Raw genomic sequence first — 19,442 nt, 5'->3', positions numbered from 1 at the left:
TTTGTGAGATACGGGTCCCCGTGGCGTGGGCAGGCCTCTGCCCTGGAGTCTCTCAGCTGGCCTGGCCGGGCAGAGCTCCCGGCGGGAAATAGGAGGGCTGGAGCCCAGAGGCTCAGTCTGGGACGGGGGGAGGCCATGTGGCCCCCCCGAAGGAAGAGTGGGATCCGTTAGGGGTCTGGCAGACAGGGGCCACCCACAGCCCAGCCAGGCATGCCAGGGAGGGACCCTGCCAGCTCTCAATGCAGCCGGCCGCTCCTCATGGCCCCGGGTGTCTGGCTGGCTGGGCCTATGCCCCACACACAGCAGCCCCAGGCAGCAGCGGGTGCTCAGCATGACTGCAGTAGCCTGCCCATACCCAGCGCCAATTCCACTGGTGGCAGTCAGGGCTTCGGGGTAAGGGGCCTTTCCCATCTAGCATGAGGATGACCAGACGGGGGCTGGGGGGGGAGCATAGGCGTCTACATAAGACAAAGCCCCGAATATTGAGACTGTCCCTAAAAAATCGGGACATCTGGTCACCCCACCTAGGCCAGACTTTGTTCTCTGGGCCCAAGCCCTGCACAGGGGTTGGGAGGAAAAAGGCAGGCGGGTACGGCCAGAGCGATCCCAACTTTGCAATGTTCAAAAACCAGACCCTTTAGCAGGAGGGCCTGAACCTCCCTTGCAGTGCCTCTTCCCGAGGCCCCGCCCCTTCCCCGAGGCCCCGCCCCCACCTCACCCATGCCCCGCCCTATTTGCTCCTCTCCCCCCTCCTCCTGTCCTTCACTGCTCTCCTCCCTCCCTCCCAGCTGGGTCCCGAGGGAGCTGCAGCCGCCCCAGGCAGGTAGCAGGCAGCCCTGGCTGGTGATGACCCAGCACCTCCATGCTCGCAGTAACCGGACTTCGGGGGTCTGTCAGTAGATCTGACCAGACACTGTCAGGTCCCCTTTTCGACCTGCCCCGCCCCCACGCCCAGGGCAAGGGCTGATCGGGCCTAATGGACAGGGAGGGAGATCAGCACGGGGAGGCCCAGGACAGGGGGGGGTTCTCCCCACCTCTGACAAGCAAACCATGTGTATTTCAGTTCAGCCACACGTGAAGTCCATCAGGAGCAGAGTGTGCAGGCCGTCCTGCGGGCGGGGGCTCCATCCTGGGCCCGGGGAGCAGCGACTTGGGGCAATCCGGCTGAACGCGAGCTCCCCGTGCGACGCTGCAGCCACAAGGCGAACGCGATCCTGGGACGTGTGTAAACAGGAATCTCGAGGTGCAGCAGGGAGGTGATTTCCCCTCAGTATGTGGCACTGGTGCGACCGCTGCTGGGATCCTGGCCCAGTTCCCGCAGGACGTGGCTAGATGGGAGTGGGGTCAGAGCCGCGCCAGGGGATAGTTAAAGGGTTAGAAACCTGCTGGGAAGTGACGGCTCCAGGAGCTCAGTGCAGCACAAAGGGAAGGTCCAGGGGTGCCTTGATCCCAGCCTGCACAGTCTCACGGGGGGAACCAAACGCTCTTCGCTCTGGTCAGACAGATCCAAGCGCTGGAAGTTGAAGCCAGACTAATTTAGCCGGGAAAGAAGGTGGAATTTAAGAGAGAGAAATAACCACGGGACCCATTTCCCAGGGGTCGTGGTGGATTCTCCGTCCCTGAAAAGCTGAAATCCAGTTTGGGTGGGTCTCTGAAAGCTCTGCTCTGGCTCCGGCTCCGGCTCCGGCTCCCTCAGGGGAAGTCAGACCCCATGTGGTTCTGCTCCAACCCCCTGCTGCTCTCTCCTGCCTCTGGCCCCAGCCACTGCCCGCAGACAGGAGCCTGGCTCTGGTCAGAGCAGTGCCCGCAGCTCCACGCTCCCTCTGTGCAGAGCTGGCCCCAGGGCGCCATTCACCCTCCGGGGGGCCTTCCCCTCCATCCCTGGGCTCCGCAGCCAGCCAGGGGGAGCTGGGAGTGTGGGGACTGAGCCTTGCTGATGCTGGGCCTGCAGGTGTCGGGGTGGCTGTCGCCCCTGCCCTGGAGAGAGCCCCAGCCAGTCACGGGGGGCCCAGCTCCCCCGGGGAGGGCCTGGCCGATGGGATCTAGGTCTCCATTGACACAGACTTTAACCCTTTATTGGCAGTACAGGTCACTAGTACGTCAGCTGTAGGCAGAGCCTTTGAGTCAGTCAGCAGGGCCTGGCCTGCCAGGGTGGGAGGTGTCTGGGGCTCCTTGCTCCCCCGGGGTGCTGAGGCAGGGCAGGCACACAGCAGGGAGTCCCTGGGCCCCAGGGGTCTGCATCTGCAGCAGGCATGGAGGGTCCGGCCTCAGCCCCTGCCACCCCACAGCCTCGTGGGGACGTGCAGACAGGTCTCTCCCCTGCTCCAGGGGGCAGCATGGGGGCCTCACACCACAGATGCCACCCCGGAGACGGACGTGACCTTCTTGTCCTCGGCCCAGGGCTGCAGGTTCTGCAGGGCGCAGAGGGAGGAGTTGTGCATGCAGAGCGGGTCCTGCGGCAGCGGCTGGCTCAGGCTCTTCTGGAAGGCCTCCTGCTGCAGGTGCAGCATCAGCCGGTTGGCCTGCTGGCGCTCGGCCTCCCGCTCCTCGGCCGTCTGCCTCCTGCCGCGGGGACGTGGGCAGAGCCCGTTAGTGCCTGCGGGGGCTGCCTGCGCCTCGAGCCCCGTCCCGCCCTGCCCCGGGCCGGCCCCTCTCTCCCGCCACCCTGCCCTCAGCCGGACAAGCCCCCCGCCCCGTCCCTGTGCCACACCGCTACACCCCCCGCCCCGTCCCTGTGCCCCTCACCCACACCCCCGCCCCATCCCTGTGCCACTCAGCTACACACATCCCGCCCCGTCCCTGTGCCACTCAGCTACACACCCCTGCCCCATCCCTGTGCCCCTCACCCACACCCCGCCCCATCGCTGTGCCACCCTGCGCCTCACCCACACCCCCTGCCCCATCCTGTGCCACTCAGCTACACACCCCCGCCCCGTCCCTGTGCCACCCTGCCCCTCACCCACACACCCTGCCCCATCCTGTGCCACTCAGCTACACACCCCGCCCCAGCCCTGTGCCACCCTGTGCCTCACCCCCCCCCTGCCCCATCCCGGTGCCACTCAGCTACACCCCCCGCCCCGGCCCTGTGCCACTCAGCTACACCCCCCGCCCCGTCCCTGTGCCACTCAGCTACACCCCCCGCCCCGTCGCTGTGCCACCCTGCCCCTCACCCACACCCCCCGCCCCATCCCTGTGCCACCCTGCGCCTCACCCACACCCCTGCCCCATCCCTGTGCCATCCTGCCCTCACCCACACCCCACCCCATCCCTGTGCCACTCAGCTACACCCCACCCCATCCCTGTGCCACCCTGCCCCTCACCCCCGCCCCATCCCTGTGCCACCCTGCGCCTCACCCCACCCCTGCCCCATCCTGTGCCACTCAGCTACACACCGCCCCATCGCTGTGCCACCCTGCGCCTCACCCACACCCCTGCCCCGTCCCTGTGCCACTCAGCTACACACCCCGCCCCGCCCCTGTGCCACCCTGCGCCTCACCCACCCCACCCCATCCCTGTGCCACCCTGCGCCTCACCCACACCCCGCCCCATCGCTGTGCCACCCTGCGCCTCACCCACACCCCTGCCCCGTCCCTGTGCCACTCAGCTACACACCCCGCCCCATCCCTGTGCCCCTCACCCACACCCCGCCCCATCCCTGTGCCACTCAGCTACACCCCGCCCCGTCCCTGTGCCCCTCACCCACACCCCGCCCCGTCGCTGTGCCACCCTGCGCCTCACCCCACCCCTGCCCCATCCTGTGCCACTCAGCTACACCCCCGCCCCATCCCTGTGCCACTCAGCTACACCCCGCCCCATCCCTGTGCCACTCAGCTACACACCCTGCCCCATCGCTGTGCCACTCAGCTACACACCGCCCCATCCCTGTGCCACCCTGTGCCTCACCCACCCCGCCCCATCCCTGTGCCACCCTGCGCCTCACCCACACCCCTGCCCCGTCCCTGTGCCACCCTGCCCCTCACCCACACCCCTGCCCCATCGCTGTGCCACCCTGCGCCTCACCCCACCCCTGCCCCATCCCTGTGCCACTCAGCTACACCCCCGCCCCGTCGCTGTGCCACCCTGCGCCTCACCCACACACCCCGCCCCATCGCTGTACCACCCTGCCCCACACCCACAAACCCCAGCCCCATCCCTGTGCCACCCTGCAACTCACCCACACACCCCGCCCCATCCCTGTGCCACCCTGCCTCACCCCGCCCCATCGCTGTACCACCCTGCCCCTCACCCACACACCCCTGCCCCATCCCTCTGCCACTCAGCTACACCCCCAGCCCCGTCCCTGTGCCACTCAGCTACACACCCCGCCCCAACGCAGTGCCACCCTGCCCCTCACCCACACACCCCCGCCCCATCCTCTGCCCCTCACCCCACCCCTGCCCCATCCCTGTGCCACCCTACCCCTCACCCACACACCCCCGCCCCATCCCTGTGCCACTCAGCTACACCCCCTGCCCCGTCCCTGTGCCACTCAGCTACACACCCCGCCCCATCGCTGTGCCACCCTGCGCCTCACCCCCACCCCCTGCCCCATCCTGTGCCACTCAGCTACACACCCCCGCCCCATCCCTGTGCCACCCTGCCCCTCACCCACACACCCCTGCCCCATCCCTGTGCCACTCAGCTACACACCCCCGCCCCGGCCCTGTGCCACCTGCCCCTCACCCACACCCCTGCCCCATCCCTGTGCCACCCTGCGCCTCACCCACCCCCCCCAGCCCCATCCCTGTGCCACCCTGCGCCTCACCCACACCCGCCCGCCCCAACCCTGTGCCAACCTGCCCCTCACCCACACCCCACACCCCATCCCTGTGCCCTCACCCACACCCCTGCCCCATCCCTGTGCCACCCTGCCTCACCCACACACCCCGCCCCATCCCTGTGCCACTCAGCTACACCCCGCCCCATCCCTGTGCCACCTGCCCCTCACCCACCCCGCCCCATCCCTGGGCCACCCTGCCCCTCACCCACACCCCTGCCCCATCCCTGTGCCACCCTGCCTCACCCACACACCCCGCCCCGTCCCTGTGCCACCCTGCCCTCACCCACACCCCGCCCCATCCCTGTGCCACTCAGCTACACCCCGCCCCATCCCTGTGCCACCTGCGCCTCACCCACACGCCCGCCCCATCCCTGTGCCACCCTGCGCCTCACCCACACACTCCCGCCCCATCCCTGTGCCACTCAGCTACACACACCCCTGCCCCATCCCTGTGCCACCCTGCGCCTCACCCACACCCCCCCGCCCCATCCCAGTGCCACGCAGCCACACACCCCACCCCATCCCTGTGCCACCCTGCGCCTCACCCACACACCCCCGCCCCATCCCTGTGCCCCTCACCCCCCCCCGCCCCATCGCTGTGCCCCTCACCCCCACCCCGCCCCATCCCTGTGCCACCCTGCACCTCACCCCCACACCCTGCCCCATCCCTGTGCCACTCAGCTACACACCCCACCCCATCCCTGTGCCACCCTGCCCTCACCCACACCCCTGCCCCATTGCTGTGCCACCCTGCCCCTCACCCACACACCCCCGCCCCATCCCTGTGCCCCTCACCCACACACCCCCGCCCCTTCCCTGTGCCACTCAGCTACACACCCCTGCCCCATCGCTGTACCACCCTGCCCCTCACCCACACCCCCGCCCCATCCCTGTGCCACCCTGCGCCTCACCCACACACCCCGCCCCATCCCTGTGCCACTCAGCTACACACCCCGCCCCATCCCTGTGCCACCCTGTGCCTCACCCACACACCCCCGCCCCATCCCTGTGCCACCCTGCCCCTCACCCACACCCCCTGCCCCATCCCTGTGCCACCCTGCGCCTCACCCACACACCCCGCCCCGTCCCTGTGCCACCCTGCCCCTCACCCACACCCCCGCCCCATCCCTGTGCCACTCAGCTACACACCCCTGCCCCATCCCTGTGCCACCCTGCGCCTCACCCACACGCCCGCCCCATCCCTGTGCCACCTACCCCTCACCCCCACCCCTGCCCGATCACTGTGCCACCCTGCCTCACCCACACCATCCCTGTGCCACTCAGCTACACACCCGCCCCATCCCTGTGCCACCCTGCGCCTCACCCACACCCCTGCCCCATCCCTGTGCCACTCAGCTACACCCCCGCCCCGTCCCTGTGCCACCCTGCGCCTCACCCACACCCCTGCCCCGTCCCTGTGCCACCCTGCGCCTCACCCACACCGCCCCATCCCTGTGCCACTCAGCTACACAGCTACACACCCCCCTCACCCACACGCCCCGCCCCATCCCTGTGCCACCTGCCCCTCACCCACACCCCTGCCCCGTCCCTGTGCCACCCTGCGCCTCACCCCACTCCTGTGCCACTCAGCTACACACCCCCGCCCGTCCCTGTGCCACCCTGCCCCTCACCCACACGCCCCGCTCCATCCCTCTGCCCCTCACCCACACCCCGCCCCATCCCTGTGCCACTCAGCTACACCCCGCCCCGTCCCTGTGCCACCCTCGCCTCACCCCACTCCCCGCCTGTGCCACTCAGCTACACCCCGTCCTGTGCCACCCTGCCCCTCACCCACACACCCCGCCCCATCCCTGTGCCACCCTGCCTCACCCACACACCCCGCCCCATCCCTGTGCCACTCAGCTACACCCCGCCCCATCCCTGTGCCACCCTGCCCTCACCCACACCCCTGCCCGTCCTGTGCCACCTGCCCCTCACCCACACGCCCCACCCCATCCCTCTGCCCCTCACCCTGTGCCACTCAGCTACACCCCGCCCCGTCCCTGTGCCACCCTGCCCCTCACCCACACGCCCCGCCCCATCCCTGTGCCACTCAGCTATACACCCCTGCCCCATCGCTGTGCCACCCTGCCTGCCCCATCCCTGGGCCCGCCTCATCCCTGTGCCACTCCCCATCCCTGTGCCACTCAGCTACACCCCTGCCCCATCGCTGTGCCACCCTGCGCCTCACCCACACGCCCCCGCCCCATCCCTGTGCCACCCTGCGCCTCACCCACACACCCTGCCCCATCCCTGTGCCACCCAGCCCCTCACCCACCCGCCCCCGCCCCATCCCTGTGCCCCTCAGCTACACCCCGCCCCATCGCTGTGCCACCCTGCCCCTCACCCCACCCCTGCCCCATCCCTGTGCCACCCTGCCTCACCCACACACCCCGCCCCAACCCTGTGCCACTCAGCTACACACCCTGCCCCATCCCTGTGCCACCCTGCCTCACCCACACGCCCCGCCCCATCCCTGTGCCACCCTGCGCCTCACCCACACGCCCCCGCCCCCGCCCTGTGCCACCCAGCCCCGCACCCACACCCCGCCCCATCCCTGTGCCACCCTGCCTCACCCCCATCCCTGTGCCACCTGCCCTCACCCCATCCCTGTGCCACCCCTGCCTCACCCACACACCCCTGCCCCATCCCTGTGCCACCCTGCCCTCACCCACACACCCGCCCCATCCCTGTGCCACTCAGCTACACACCTGCCCCATCCTGTGCCTCACCCACATGCCCCCGCCCCATCCCTGTGCCACCCTGCCCCTCACCCACACACCCGCCCCATCCCTGTGCCACTCAGCTACACACCCTGCCCCATCCCTGTGCCACCCTGCGCCTCACCCCCATCCCTGTGCCACCCTCACCCCACCCCTGCCCGATCACTGTGCCACCTGCCCTCACCCACACCCCGCCCCAACCCTGTGCCACCCTGCCCCTCACCCACACCCCACCCCATCCCTGTGCCACCTGCCCTCACCCACACCCCGCCCCATCCCTGTGCCACTCAGCTACACCCCGCCCCATCCCTGTGCCACCTGCCCCTCACCCCACCCCTGCCCCATCCCTGTGCTGCCCCTCACCCACACCCCGCCCCTGTGCCACTCAGCTCCCATCGCTGTGCCACTCAGCTACACCGCCCCATCGCTGTGCCACCTGCGCCTCACCCCACACCCCTGCCCCATCCCTGTGCCACCCTGCGCCTCACCCACACACCCCGCCCCATCCCTGTGCCACCCTGCGCCTCACCCCGCCCCATCCCTGTGCCACCCCCATCCCTGTGCCACTCAGCTACACACCCCCTGCCCCTCACCCCACACCCCTGCCCCATCCCTCTGCCCCTCACCCACACACCGCCCCATCCCTGTGCCACTCAGCTACACCCCTGCCCCATCCCTGTGCCACCCTGCGCCACCCACACACCCTGCCCGTCCTGTGCCACCTGCCCCTCACCCACACGCCCCGCCCCATCCCTGTGCCACTCAGCTACACCCCCGCCCCATCGCTGTGCCACCCTGCCTCACCCACACACCCGCCCCAATCCTGTGCCACTCAGCTACACCCCTGCCCCATCCCTGTGCCACCCTGCGCCTCACCCACACGCCCGCCCCATCCCTGTGCCACCCTGCGCCTCACCCACACGCCCCCGCCCCCTCCCTGTGCCACCCAGGCCCGCACCCCCACCCCCCCATCCCTGTGCCACCCTGCGCCTCACCCACACGCCCGCCCCATCCCTGTGCCACCCTGCCCTCACCCACACCCCGCCCCATCCCTGTGCCACCTGCCCTCACCCACACACCCCTGCCCCATCCCTGTGCCACCCTGCCTCACCCACACACCCCGCCCCCTCCCTGTGCCACGCAGCTACACACCCCAGCCCCAGCCCGGTGCCACCCTGTGCCTCACCCACACGCCCCCGCCCCATCCCTGTGCCACCCTGCCCCTCACCCACACCCCCGCCCCATCCCTGTGCCACCCTGCCCCTCACCCACACACCCCTGCCCCATCCCTGTGCCACCCTGCCCCTCACCCACACACCCCACCCCATCCCTGTGCCACCCTGCCCTCACCCACACCCCGCCCCATCCCTGTGCCACTCAGCTACACCCCGCCCCATCCCTGTGCCACCCTGCCCCTCACCCCACCCCTGCCCCATCCCTGTGCCACCCTGCCCCTCACCCACACCCCGCCCCTGTGCCACTCAGCTACACACCCCATCGCTGTGCCACTCAGCTACACACACCCCGCCCCATCGCTGTGCCACCCTGCGCCTCACCCCACACCCCTGCCCCATCCCTGTGCCACCCTGCGCCTCACCCACACACCCCGCCCCATCCCTGTGCCACTCAGCTACACCCCACCCCATCGCTGTGCCCCTGCGCCTCACCCACACGCCCGCCCCATCCCTGTGCCACCCTACCCTCACCCACACCGCCCCATCCCTGTGCCACCCTGCGCTCACCCCCGCCCCATCCCTGTGCCACTCAGCTACACCCCTGCCCCATCCCTCTGCCCCTCACCCACACACCCCCGCCCCATCCCTGTGCCACTCAGCTACACCCCCCGCCCCATCGCTGTGCCACCCTGCCCCTCACCCCCACCCCCTGCCCCATCCCTGTGCCACCCTGCCCTCACCCCACACCTGCCCCATCCCTGTGCCAACCTGCCCCTCACCCACACCCCGCCCCATCCCTGTGCCACCCTGCCCTCACCCACACGCCCGCCCCATCCCTGTGCCACTCAGCCACACACCCCGCCCCATCGCTGTGCCACCCTGCCCTCACCCCACACCCCTGCCCCATCCCTGTGCCACTCAGCTACACACCCCGCCCCATCCCTGTGCCACCCTGCCCTCACCCCACACCCCTGCCCCATCCCTGTGCCACCCTGCCCCTCACCCCACACCCCTGCCCCATCCCTGTGCCACCCTGCCCCTCACCCCACGCCCCTGCCCCATCCCTGTGCCACCCTGCCCTCACCCACACCCCGCCCCATCGCCCTGCCCCTCACCCACACCCCCTGCCCCATCCCTGTGCCACCCTGCCCCTCACCCACACACCCCCGCCCCATCCCTGTGCCACTCAGCTACACACCCCCGCCCCATCGCTGTGCCACCCTGCGCCTCACCCACACACCCCCGCCCCATCGCTGTGCCACCCTGCCCCTCACCCACACCCCCCGCCCCATCCCTGTGCCACTCAGCTACACACCCTGCCCCGTCCCTGCGCCTCACCCACACACCCCTGCCCCATCGCTGTGCCACCCTGCGCTCACCCACACCCCTGCCCCAGCCCCGTGCCACTCCGCCACACACCCCTGCCCCATCGCTGTGCCACCCCGCCCCTCACCCCCACACCCCTGCCCCAGCCCGGTGCCACCCTGCGCCTCACCCACACACCCCCGCCCTGTCCCTGTGCCCTCACCCACATGTCCCTGTGCCACCCTGCCCTCACCCACACACCCCGCCCCGTCCCTGTGCCACCCTGCCCTCACCCACACACCCCTGCCCCATACCTGTGCCACCCTGCGCCTCACCCACACACCCCACCCCATCCCTGTGCCACCCTGCGCCTCACCCACACACCCCGCCCCATCCCTGTGCCACTCAGCTACACCCCCCGCCCCATTGCTGTGCCACCCTGCCCCTCACCCACACCCCACCCCATCCCTGTGCCACCCTGCCCTCACCCACACACCCCTGCCCCATCCCTCTGCCCCTCACCCACACACTCCCGCCCCATCCCTGTGCCACTCAGCTACACACACCCCTGCCCCATCCCTGTGCCACCCTGCGCCTCACCCACACCTCTGCCTGCCCCATCCTCTGCCCTCACCACACACCCCCGCCCCATCCCTGTGCCACCCTGCGCCTCACCCACACCCCCCGCCCCATCCCAGTGCCCCGCACCCACACACACCCCCCCCGTACCTGTGCCACCCTGCCCCTCACCCACACCCCCCGCCCCATCCCTGTGCCACTCTGCCAAAACAGGAGCCCTGGCTACTGTCAGCAGGGGGAGTGGGGCAGGAATCTGGCTCTAGGGGGAAGCTCAGGAGTGATCTAGTCCAACCCCCTGCTCAAAGCAGGATCGATCCCTAGACAGATTTTTGCCCCAGATCCCTAGGTGGCCCCTCGAGGATTGAACTCCCAACCCTGGGCCCAGCAGGCCAATGCTCCATCCCCTGAGCTCGCCCTCGCCCAGCCGGGTGCTGGCCGTGCCCCCAGCCGCGAGGGGCTGTGCTGCAGACTCGGCCCGGCTCTGAGCTGCAGCCTGTTACCTCCACTTGGTGCGGCGGTTCTGGAACCAGGTCTTCACCTGGGCGTCTGTCATCTTGAGGGCCTTGGCCAGGGCGGCCCGCTCGGCCGAGGCCAGGTACTTCTGCCGGTGGAAGCGCTTCTCCAGCTCACAGATCTGCCCGCGGCTGAAGGAGGTGCGCGGCTTCTTCCGCTTGGGGGGGGTGCGGTTCTGGTAGGGGTGCCCGATGCGCCGCGTCACGGCGAACGGGGACAGGGCAGCTGCAGGCAGAGAGGGGGCAGGAGGTCAGGGCAGAGGCCAGCCTGGATACCTCAGTGCCTGGGGCACAGCAGCTCCTCTGGCAGTGACTGGCCACCTGCCTCGGGTGAACTCGCTGCCTGCCCGACCGGGGCCTGGGCCAGCGCTGGGGGGGGAGGCTGGAAGCAGGCACCGGACATAGCTGGGATCTGGGCCGAAGCAGCCGCTGGAGCTGCCCGGGAGCCAGGCTCCAGACTCTGACCCCAGGCACTGAGTGACCCACTGCGCCAGCCGCACATGGCAGGGCTGACGGGGCCCCCGGGCTGGGGGAACGGTGCGGAGCCACTGGGGAGCCTGGCACCCGAGCCGGCTGCCTCCACCCCCTCGTTATCCACGGCTCAGGGCCACTCCCGCCGGCACGGTCCTGTGTCCCCCCACCCCCCATTTATTGCACAGGAATCGAGACTCCTCCAGGCAGGAGTGGAAACCGGCCATGCAGCCGGGGGCCCAGCCGAGCAGGGCCGCCCCACCTGGCTGGGCTCCTGTCGCTGCAGCTCGGCCATCCAGGCGCTGGCCCGGGGCTCGGAGGCGGGTTGCAGATGCAGCCGAGAGTGGCCTCATCAATTGCAGCTACGGCGGGGAGGGGCCGGCTCCGTCCGACCCGCCAGCCACAGCCCAGCCCGTGTGGGCTCCTTGCCAAGGCCCAGCCCTGGCTCTCCGGACACCTGGCCTGCCCAGGCCACCTGCCCTCACCTAGGGATGCCACCTGCGGCTGGCCACATTCCTGGAGATTTCATCCCATGGCATCAGCTTTAGTGCCTGGACACTCCAGGACAATCCTGGAGGGTTGGCAACCCTACCTCATCACCGCCCACTGCCCACTCCCAGAAATGGGGCAGGAGGGGGACAGGGACTCGCTGCCGCAGGGCTAAGAACCGGCTCCAAGCCCAGGGCAATCAGCCCCCCGCACTCCACAGCCCCCTGCAGCCAGGGCAGGAGCTCCCGCCCTGCTCTGGGAAAAGGCCTTTCCCCAGGCGGGGGAGCCCCCGGGGGCCCCAGCTTCCGCCGGCGGCCAGGGGAGGTGCCCCGGTGCTTCAGGGACAGGGATGGGCCCGCTGGAGCGAGAACACATCTGGGCAGGAGCCTGCTGCTCTGCGTCCCGGGTGCTCCGAGACCTTCCCCGGCAAAGCAGCTCAGAGCTGGGCACAGAACCCAGGCGTCCGGGCTGGTGCTCACAGCACCTGCCCTCGCAATCCCCAGCAGGACATCGCCAGTCCCACAAGCTGCGGGTGGGGGAGTCCTGGATGCACGGCGGGAGCGGGGGAGGGCGCGCAAGGGGGAGACCCGGGGGGCGCACGGCGGGAGCGGGGGAGGGCACGCAAGGGGGAGCCCGGGGGCCCACGGCAGGAGCGGGGAGGGAGAGGGCGCGCAAGGGGAGACCCGGGGCGCACGGCGGGAGCGGGGAGGAGGGCACGCAAGGGGGAGCCCGGGGGCGCACGGCGGAGCGGGGAGCGCGCGCACGGGGGCGCCCCGGGGGGGCGCACGGCGGGAGCGGGGGGGGGGACAGGGCGCGCAAGGGGGAGCCCCCGGGGGGGCGCACGGCGGGAGCGGGGGAGGGCGCGCAAGGGGAGACCCGGGGGCGCACGGCAGGAGCGGGGAGGGCGCGCAAGGGGGAGACCTGGGGCGCACGGCGGAGCGGGGAGGGCGCGCGCAAGGGGGAGACCCGGGGGGGCGCACGGCGGGAGCGGGGGACGGGAGAGGGCGCGCAAGGGGGAGCCCCGGGGGGGCTGCGGAGGCTGCACCAGGACCCCCGTCCCACCCGCCGCCAGGCTCCAGCTCCGAGGGGATGCGGGGTAGGATCGGGGCTCCGGGCTGCACCCTGCTCCTGCTCAGCGAGCCGGGCCTGGGGCCGCGGGGCCGGGAAAGCACCGGGCGGTCCGGAAACAGCAACGTGAGCCGGAGCCGGTTCCGAAGCGGCCGCGCACCCGGGGACGTTTCTCCCCAGACCCGGGTCGGGGGTTGCCCCCCGCCGGGCGCTGCGCGGGGAGCGGCAGCTGGGCCATGGGGGCCCGGGGCTGCGGCCAGCAGAGTTCGGACCCGCCGCGCCCCGGCGGAGCCCGCGGGACCGGGGACCCCGCAGCCAGGGCGGCTCTGTGTGTTTTGCCGCCCACGCACGCCAGGCAGGCGGCTTTCGCGGGAGGCCCCGGTCCTGCGCCGTCCCCGCCGCCTCGCGGCGACCGGCAGCCGCTCCCCCGCCCCAGCTCGCCGCCCCGGGCGCCGCTTGGTGCCCTGGTGCCTGGAGCCGCCCCGCCCCTGCCCAGCGCAGCCGGGGCCCCGGGCGCCGTCCCGCTGTCACTCGGGGTCCGCTCTCCTCGTCCTGGTTCTCCGGCGGCCCCGCAGCGGGGTCCGGGAACAGGCGCTGACTCTGTCCCGGGGCCGAGACACCGAACTGGCCAGGACTGGGGAGCCGGAATCTCCCCGGGGCGAGCAGCCGGAACCGCCGCCCTGCCCCACCCCGCTCCGCCCCGGGTTCATGCTGCGGGGCGCGGAGCCGCTGGCCGCCCCCTGCCCAGGGCCGGGCAGCTCCGCCCCGCACGAGCCCCGCGGACAGAGGGCGGCAGAGCCCGATCCGGCCCGGGATGGCAGCGAGGGGCGCTCGGCACCTGCCGGGATCGGGCCCAGTTTCATGCCCGTCCGGGCCCGGTGGCTGAGCGCCCCCGGAGAGGGGCGGGGATCGGGCGCTCCCCGCCGGGCCAGGGAGCTGGCGGCGGGCGGGGGCTCACCTGAAAGCCGGTCTTTGGCGAGCCGCCTGCTGCTCTCCATCCAGGGGAAGGGGAGGCCGGGGAGGCCGGGCGCCCCCGGCGCGGGGGGCAGGGGTCTGTGCGCCGGCACCCGGATCACCCCTCCCGCGGGGCCCCCCGGGGCCACGCTCATGCTCCGGCCGAGGCTGGGGGAGCCCAGCGAGCAGGCGGGGTTGTAGGCGCCGCCGCAGCTGCTCCCGTAGAGCGCGTAGTCCGGCTCCCCCGCCGGGCGGCCCGGCCCCGAGCAGCCGCCCGGCTCCGGGCTGCTCAGGATCTGGTCGATGCCGAAGCTGATGGGCTCGTGGGGCGGGTGGGGCTGGCCTGGGGCTCCATGGGAGGGACGCGCTGCGCACCCGGCTCCCCGCGCTCCCCCGCCGGGGCCGGCCCCATGCGCAGGGCCCCGGGCCCCTGGGCGCTCCGCGCGCGGCCGCTCGTACCCGGAGAGCGCCTGGGCCCCCGGGGCAGCGCGCTCTGCCGCCCGGCTCCTCCGGCGGGGGCCAAAGCCCGGCTCCTGCCCGCTGATTGGCGGCCTCCGGCAGTGATTGACAGGCCTCACCCAGAGAGGGCGTGGCCAAGGGCGTCCAGGGAACCGCCCCTTTTATTTCGGTGCAAAGGATTTCGGGGCGCCCCCCCCCCGGGCCCCGCGAGCGGGTCTGGAGCCCGGGCTCGGCGCGGCGCGGCTCGGCTCGGCCCGGCCTCCGGGGCACAGGAGCCGCCCTGGCCAGAGGGGCCCCGGAGCGGGGCCGGGTTCGCGTCCATTTACCCCGCTCGGAGCCGCCAGCCGGAGCCCCAGGCCGGGGCAGCGCGGGCCCGAGCGCCCCGACGGAGCGAGACCGGCCGGGCCGGGACACTGGGCGGCGCCTCCTCTCGGCCCCGCGGCTCCCAACTATCGCTCAGTCCCCGCGAGCGCGGCGGCCGCTTTCCCACCGCCCGGCCCCGGCCCCTGGCCGCTGCCTCCCCGCCCGGACAATCCGGGGCGGGAGCCACGGGCCGCCCTCGCCGGAGCCACCGACGGGCGGGCCGGAGCCGCGGGGAGCCAGCGCCGCTCTCAGCTGCCCCGCTCGGGGTTCAGCGGCTGCCGCAGGCTCAGGCACCTTCCCCCCAGGGGGGGGGGGTCCAGGAGTCCGCGCAGCCCGTCCCGTCCCGGGCGCAGCGGCGGGGGCAGCCACGGGCTGGCGAGGGGACCCGGGCCCAGGGAGGAAGAAAGCTCAGAGGAGCCGGCCCGTGTCTGCTGGACCCGGGGGGGATCCCCGAGACCCGGAACGGCTCCCCCCAAGCGCAGCGCGGGGCCTTGTGGGGGGGGCAGGGGCCAGATATGCGAACACCTGCAGAGCCAGCCCCGCCCGCCCCACAGCGCCCGGGGTCTCCCCTTGCGGAGATCCTGGGGGCACAGTCCGCCGCAGGGCATTGCCCTCCCCCGCCCGCAACCCCCCCCCCGCAGGACGCCGCAGGGCACTGCCCCCCCCCGCCCGCAACCCCCCCGCAGGACGCCGCAGGGCACTGCCCCCGCCCGCAACCCCGCAGGACGCCGCAGGGCACTGCCCTCCCCGCCCGCAACCCCGCAGGACGCCGCAGGGCACTGCCCCCGCCCGCAACCCCGCAGGACGCCGCAGGGCACTGCCCTCCCGCCCGCAACCCCGCAGGACGCCGCAGGGCACTGCCCCCGCCCGCAACCCCGCAGGACGCCGCAGGGCACTGCCCCCGCCCGCAACCCCGCAGGACGCCGCAGGGCACTGCCCCCGCCCGCAACCCCGCAGGACGCCGCAGGGCACTGCCCCCGGCTCCTCACCCCGGGAATCGCCGCTGGGGCTCGGGGCGGAGTAAGGACAATAACCGAGTTCTTCCGCCCGGGAGCGCCGCGCCCCGGGGCTCCCACGGACCCGCCCACAGCAGCGCGGGGCGGCCGCGGGATCGCTCCCCTCGCGGGTGGCTGCGGATCGGGCCCCGGGCTGCGTCCGTCCCGGCTTCCAGCCCAGCCTGGCTCGGGCAGCGCAGAGCTAAACCCGCCACGGGCCGGGGCCGGGGCGGCAAAGGTCCGGTCCCCTCCCCGGGGCCGGTCCCTCCCCTGCCGGCGGCTCCTGCGGCGTGGGGGGGCTCCAGCCCCCTTCACCCCCCGCCCAGTCCAGCTGGTCACCGGGAACCGCCCCGGCGGGCCTGGCGGTCTGGGGTGGCTGGGCGGGCGCTGAGCCCCCGGGGCGGGTGGGGCCGGGCTCCCCGCTCCGGAGCACAGACGGCAGCTGCCCCCGGAGCCGGGAGCTGCGGACCCACAGGCGCAGCCCCAGCGCGTCCTGTCTTGGGGGAACCCGCGGGCTGGGGCAGCCAGGCTGTAAATCTCCCAGGCGGTGCCCTCCCACCTGCCAGCCCCCCAGGCCCAGGGCTGCGGCGCTGCCTCTCACTGCCTGCCCCCCACCCCTTAATTACAGGGGCGGGGCGGGGCCAGGCCCCAACCCCCAGCGGCACAAGGGAGACCGTCTCCCCAGGCTCAGATCCCCAGGCAGTGCTCTGGTCCCATGGGGGAGGGCAACACCCCCAGCCCCCGCTTGGCGCTGGCTCCCGGCCAGCCTGGAGACTCCCCGGGGCAGGCTCCCCGGGCTCCCATGCAGGCTCCAGGCTGGGAGTTGGAGCAGGGATCCAGAGTGCCAAACAGACAGGCCCCCCCTTGTCCCCGCAGGGGTGTGGCTGGGGCTCCGGGGTTCTTGGAGCAATCGAGGCCCACAGACGTGCCTGCGGGAGGTCCACCGGAGCCGCCTGCCACCCTCCTGGTGACCAGCAGAGCCCCCCGCGGCATGGCCACCCCAAGCACGCGCTTAGCGTGCTGGGGCCTGGAGCCGCCCCTGACAACGACACGGCTCTGCCAGTGGGACTCACAGCCAGGTCACCACTGCCGGGGCCTGAATGAACACGTGGGCGGGTGGCGCGATCCATAGCAACCCCTCACAAGAACGGCCATGCGGTCAGACCGATGGGCCAGCTAGCCCAGTCTCCTGTCTCTGAGCGTGGCCAGTGCCAGGTGCTGTAGGGCGAGCGAACAGAGCAGGGCAGTTACTGAGTGATCCAATCCTTGTCCTTCGTTCCCAGCGTCTGGTAGCCAGAGACCTGGGGACTCCCAGACCATGCGATTGCGTCTCTGACCATCTTGGCTAGTAGCCATTGGTGGGCCCATCCTCCAGGAACTTCTCTAATTCTTTTTTAACCCAGTTATACTTTTGGCCTTCACAACATCCCCTGGCAGGGAGTTCCACAGGTTAACTCTGTGCTGTGTGAAGAAATACTTCCTTTTGTGTGTTTTAAACCTGCTGCCTGTTAATGTCATTGGGTGACCCTGGTTCGTGTGTTAGGAGGAGGAGTAAACAACACTTCCTCACCTACTTTCTCCACACCAGTCATGATTTTATAGACCTCTGTCGTATCCCCCCGTAGCCGTCTCCTTCCAAGCTGAGAGCCCCAGTCTGTAGCCTCTCCTCATTCGGAAGCTGTTCCAGACCCCTCCGCAGTTCCAAAAGGTCTTTCCAGAGATGGGGCAACCACATCTGCCCGCAGGAGCCCAGGTGTGGGCGGGACAATATTTACTGTCCTTTTATCTGTCCCTTTCCTAATGGTTCCTGCCATTCTGGCAGCCGCTGCGCTTGCCCCCCAGACAGCCCCGCCCCCCATGCAGACATGGTTGGCCCTGCTCTGTGCGCTGTAGTGAGGCCAGGTGCCTGTTGGCCCCGAGGCTGGTTGGGATGGTGCTGGGTTACCCGGCGCTGCGGGGAGGCTGGATCCCAAGTGGCAGAGCCTGAGCCGAGCTGTGCCCATCCCCAGCCCGGCAAGACAGCGAGGCAAAGACAATCTTGGGAAGATCCGAGCCAGCTGGCAGGGCTCCTGGCTGGCTCCCTTGGCCGGGGAAGCTGGGTGAATCCTGCCCATGGTGAAGTCGATGGGAGCGTTAGTCCAGGATCTCCCACCCCCCAGGAAGCTGGCGGCACAGGGCTGGGAGGGCAGGAAAAGCCCAGAATTACCTTCCTAACACGTCTGAAATGGCTCCCGAAAGGGTCCGAACGTTCCTGTCCAAGCCTGTGAACGCCCCTCCCCCCGTGAGGCCCCGGCACTCCTGGGGCCAGAGCAAGGGCTGGGTCCCGCTGGAGATGGGAATTGCCCCCCCCCCCACCCTGCAGCAACTCACGAAGTCACATGGCAAACACGCCTGGGCAGACGGCTGCTGGCCCCGGCCCTGACCCTGGCTCAGACCCCGGCCCTGGCTCTGACCCTGACCCTGGCCCCGGCCCTGACCCTGGCTCTGGCCAAGTGGCATCAGCCCTGGGGTCGGCCGGGCACCCGGCAGCGCAGGCATCATGCTGGGGGGAGGGAACCTTTTGCCAGCAGCTTGATTAAAACTCCAAACTGGCAGCTGGTTGACATGCCCCAGAGGGCTGGAATTGTAACCGACGTCTCTGGCAGGTGGGTTAATGGGCAGGTGATGGAGCTAGCGGTGTCTGCAGGTCACATGTCATCCAGGTTAGCACGTGTCTGTCAACCATCCATACATGGAATCTGTGTGTGCGTGCGCATGGGTGTGTGTGTGTGTGTGTGCATATGTGAGTGTGTGCGTGTGCATGGGTTTGTGTGCGTGGGTGTGTCTGTGTGTGCATATGTGTGTGCACATGCACGGGTGTGTGTGTGTGTCCGTGGGTGTGTGCATATGTGTGTGTATGTATGGGTATATGTGTGTGTGTGTGCGTGCGCATGGGGGTGTGTGCACGGGTGTGTGGGGGGGATGTGTGTGTGCCCATGGGTGTGGGTGTGTGCATGGGTGTGTCTGTGTGTATATGTGAGTGTGTGTGTGTGTATGGGTATGTGTGCATGCATGGGTGTGTGTGTGTGTCTGTGTGTGTGTGCATATGTGTGTGTATGTATGGGTATATGTGTGTGTGTGTGTGTGCGTGTGCATGGGGGTGTGTGCAGGTGTGTGTGGCTGGATATAACAATGTGTAAAGGGGACTGTGTAAATTCATGGGTGTGTCTGTGTGTATATGTGAGTGTGTGTGTGCATGGGTGTGTGTGTGGGTGTGTCTCTGTGTGTGTGTGTGCATATGGATGGGGAGAGAGATGTGTGTGCCCATGGGTGTTAGGTTCACTCCTCAGTGCACCTGGCATGGGTGTGTCTGTGTGCATACTGTGAGATGGACCTGTGTGTGTGTGTGTCTGTGTGTGTGTGCATATGTGTGTGTGTATGGGTATATGTGTGCATGGGGGTGTGTGCCTGGGTGTGTCTCTGTGTGTGTGCACATGGGGCGTGTGGGTGTGCCTGGGTGGGTGTGCGCGTGTGCACTGCATTTTAAGTGCAGAGACGACCTCTTCGCAGCAACCCCCACACTCGCTGCC

The 19,442-nt window shown here is 70.4% G+C and overlaps 1 protein-coding gene across 1 annotated transcript; it reads right to left on the bottom strand.

Annotated features, from left to right (window-relative positions):
- Positions 1-2,213: 2,213 nt before the first annotated feature.
- On the bottom strand, positions 2,214-17,213 carry TLX2 (T cell leukemia homeobox 2). The gene is made up of 4 exons (XM_039542072.1): positions 17,125-17,213; positions 14,061-14,629; positions 11,063-11,300; positions 2,214-2,562 (listed from the first exon to the last, which is right to left on the bottom strand). The coding sequence occupies exons 1-4, from the start codon at positions 17,211-17,213 to the stop codon at positions 2,346-2,348; spliced, it is 1,113 nt and encodes a 370-aa protein (XP_039398006.1). The 3' UTR covers positions 2,214-2,345.
- Positions 17,214-19,442: the final 2,229 nt, after the last annotated feature.

This window comes from Mauremys reevesii, linkage group 5 (assembly GCF_016161935.1).
Source record: "Mauremys reevesii isolate NIE-2019 linkage group 5, ASM1616193v1, whole genome shotgun sequence".
In the NCBI taxonomy this organism is placed as follows: domain Eukaryota; kingdom Metazoa; phylum Chordata; order Testudines; family Geoemydidae; genus Mauremys; species Mauremys reevesii.
The sequence above is the reverse complement of the archived record's forward strand: the minus strand, read 5'-3'. Positions and strand labels throughout refer to the sequence as shown.

Coding starts and splice junctions, on each gene's coding strand:
- TLX2 (XM_039542072.1), bottom strand. CDS start 17,213: ATGGTCAGAGACGCAATCGCATGGTCTGGGAGTCCCCAGGTCTCTGGC. Junction 14,630..17,124: donor GACAAGGATTGGATCACTCA/GTAACTGCCCTG, acceptor TCTCTGGGTGAG/GCCTGTCAATCACTGCCGGA. Junction 11,301..14,060: donor CGCCAAAGACCGGCTTTCAG/GTGAGCCCCCGC, acceptor CTCTGCCTGCAG/CTGCCCTGTCCCCGTTCGCC.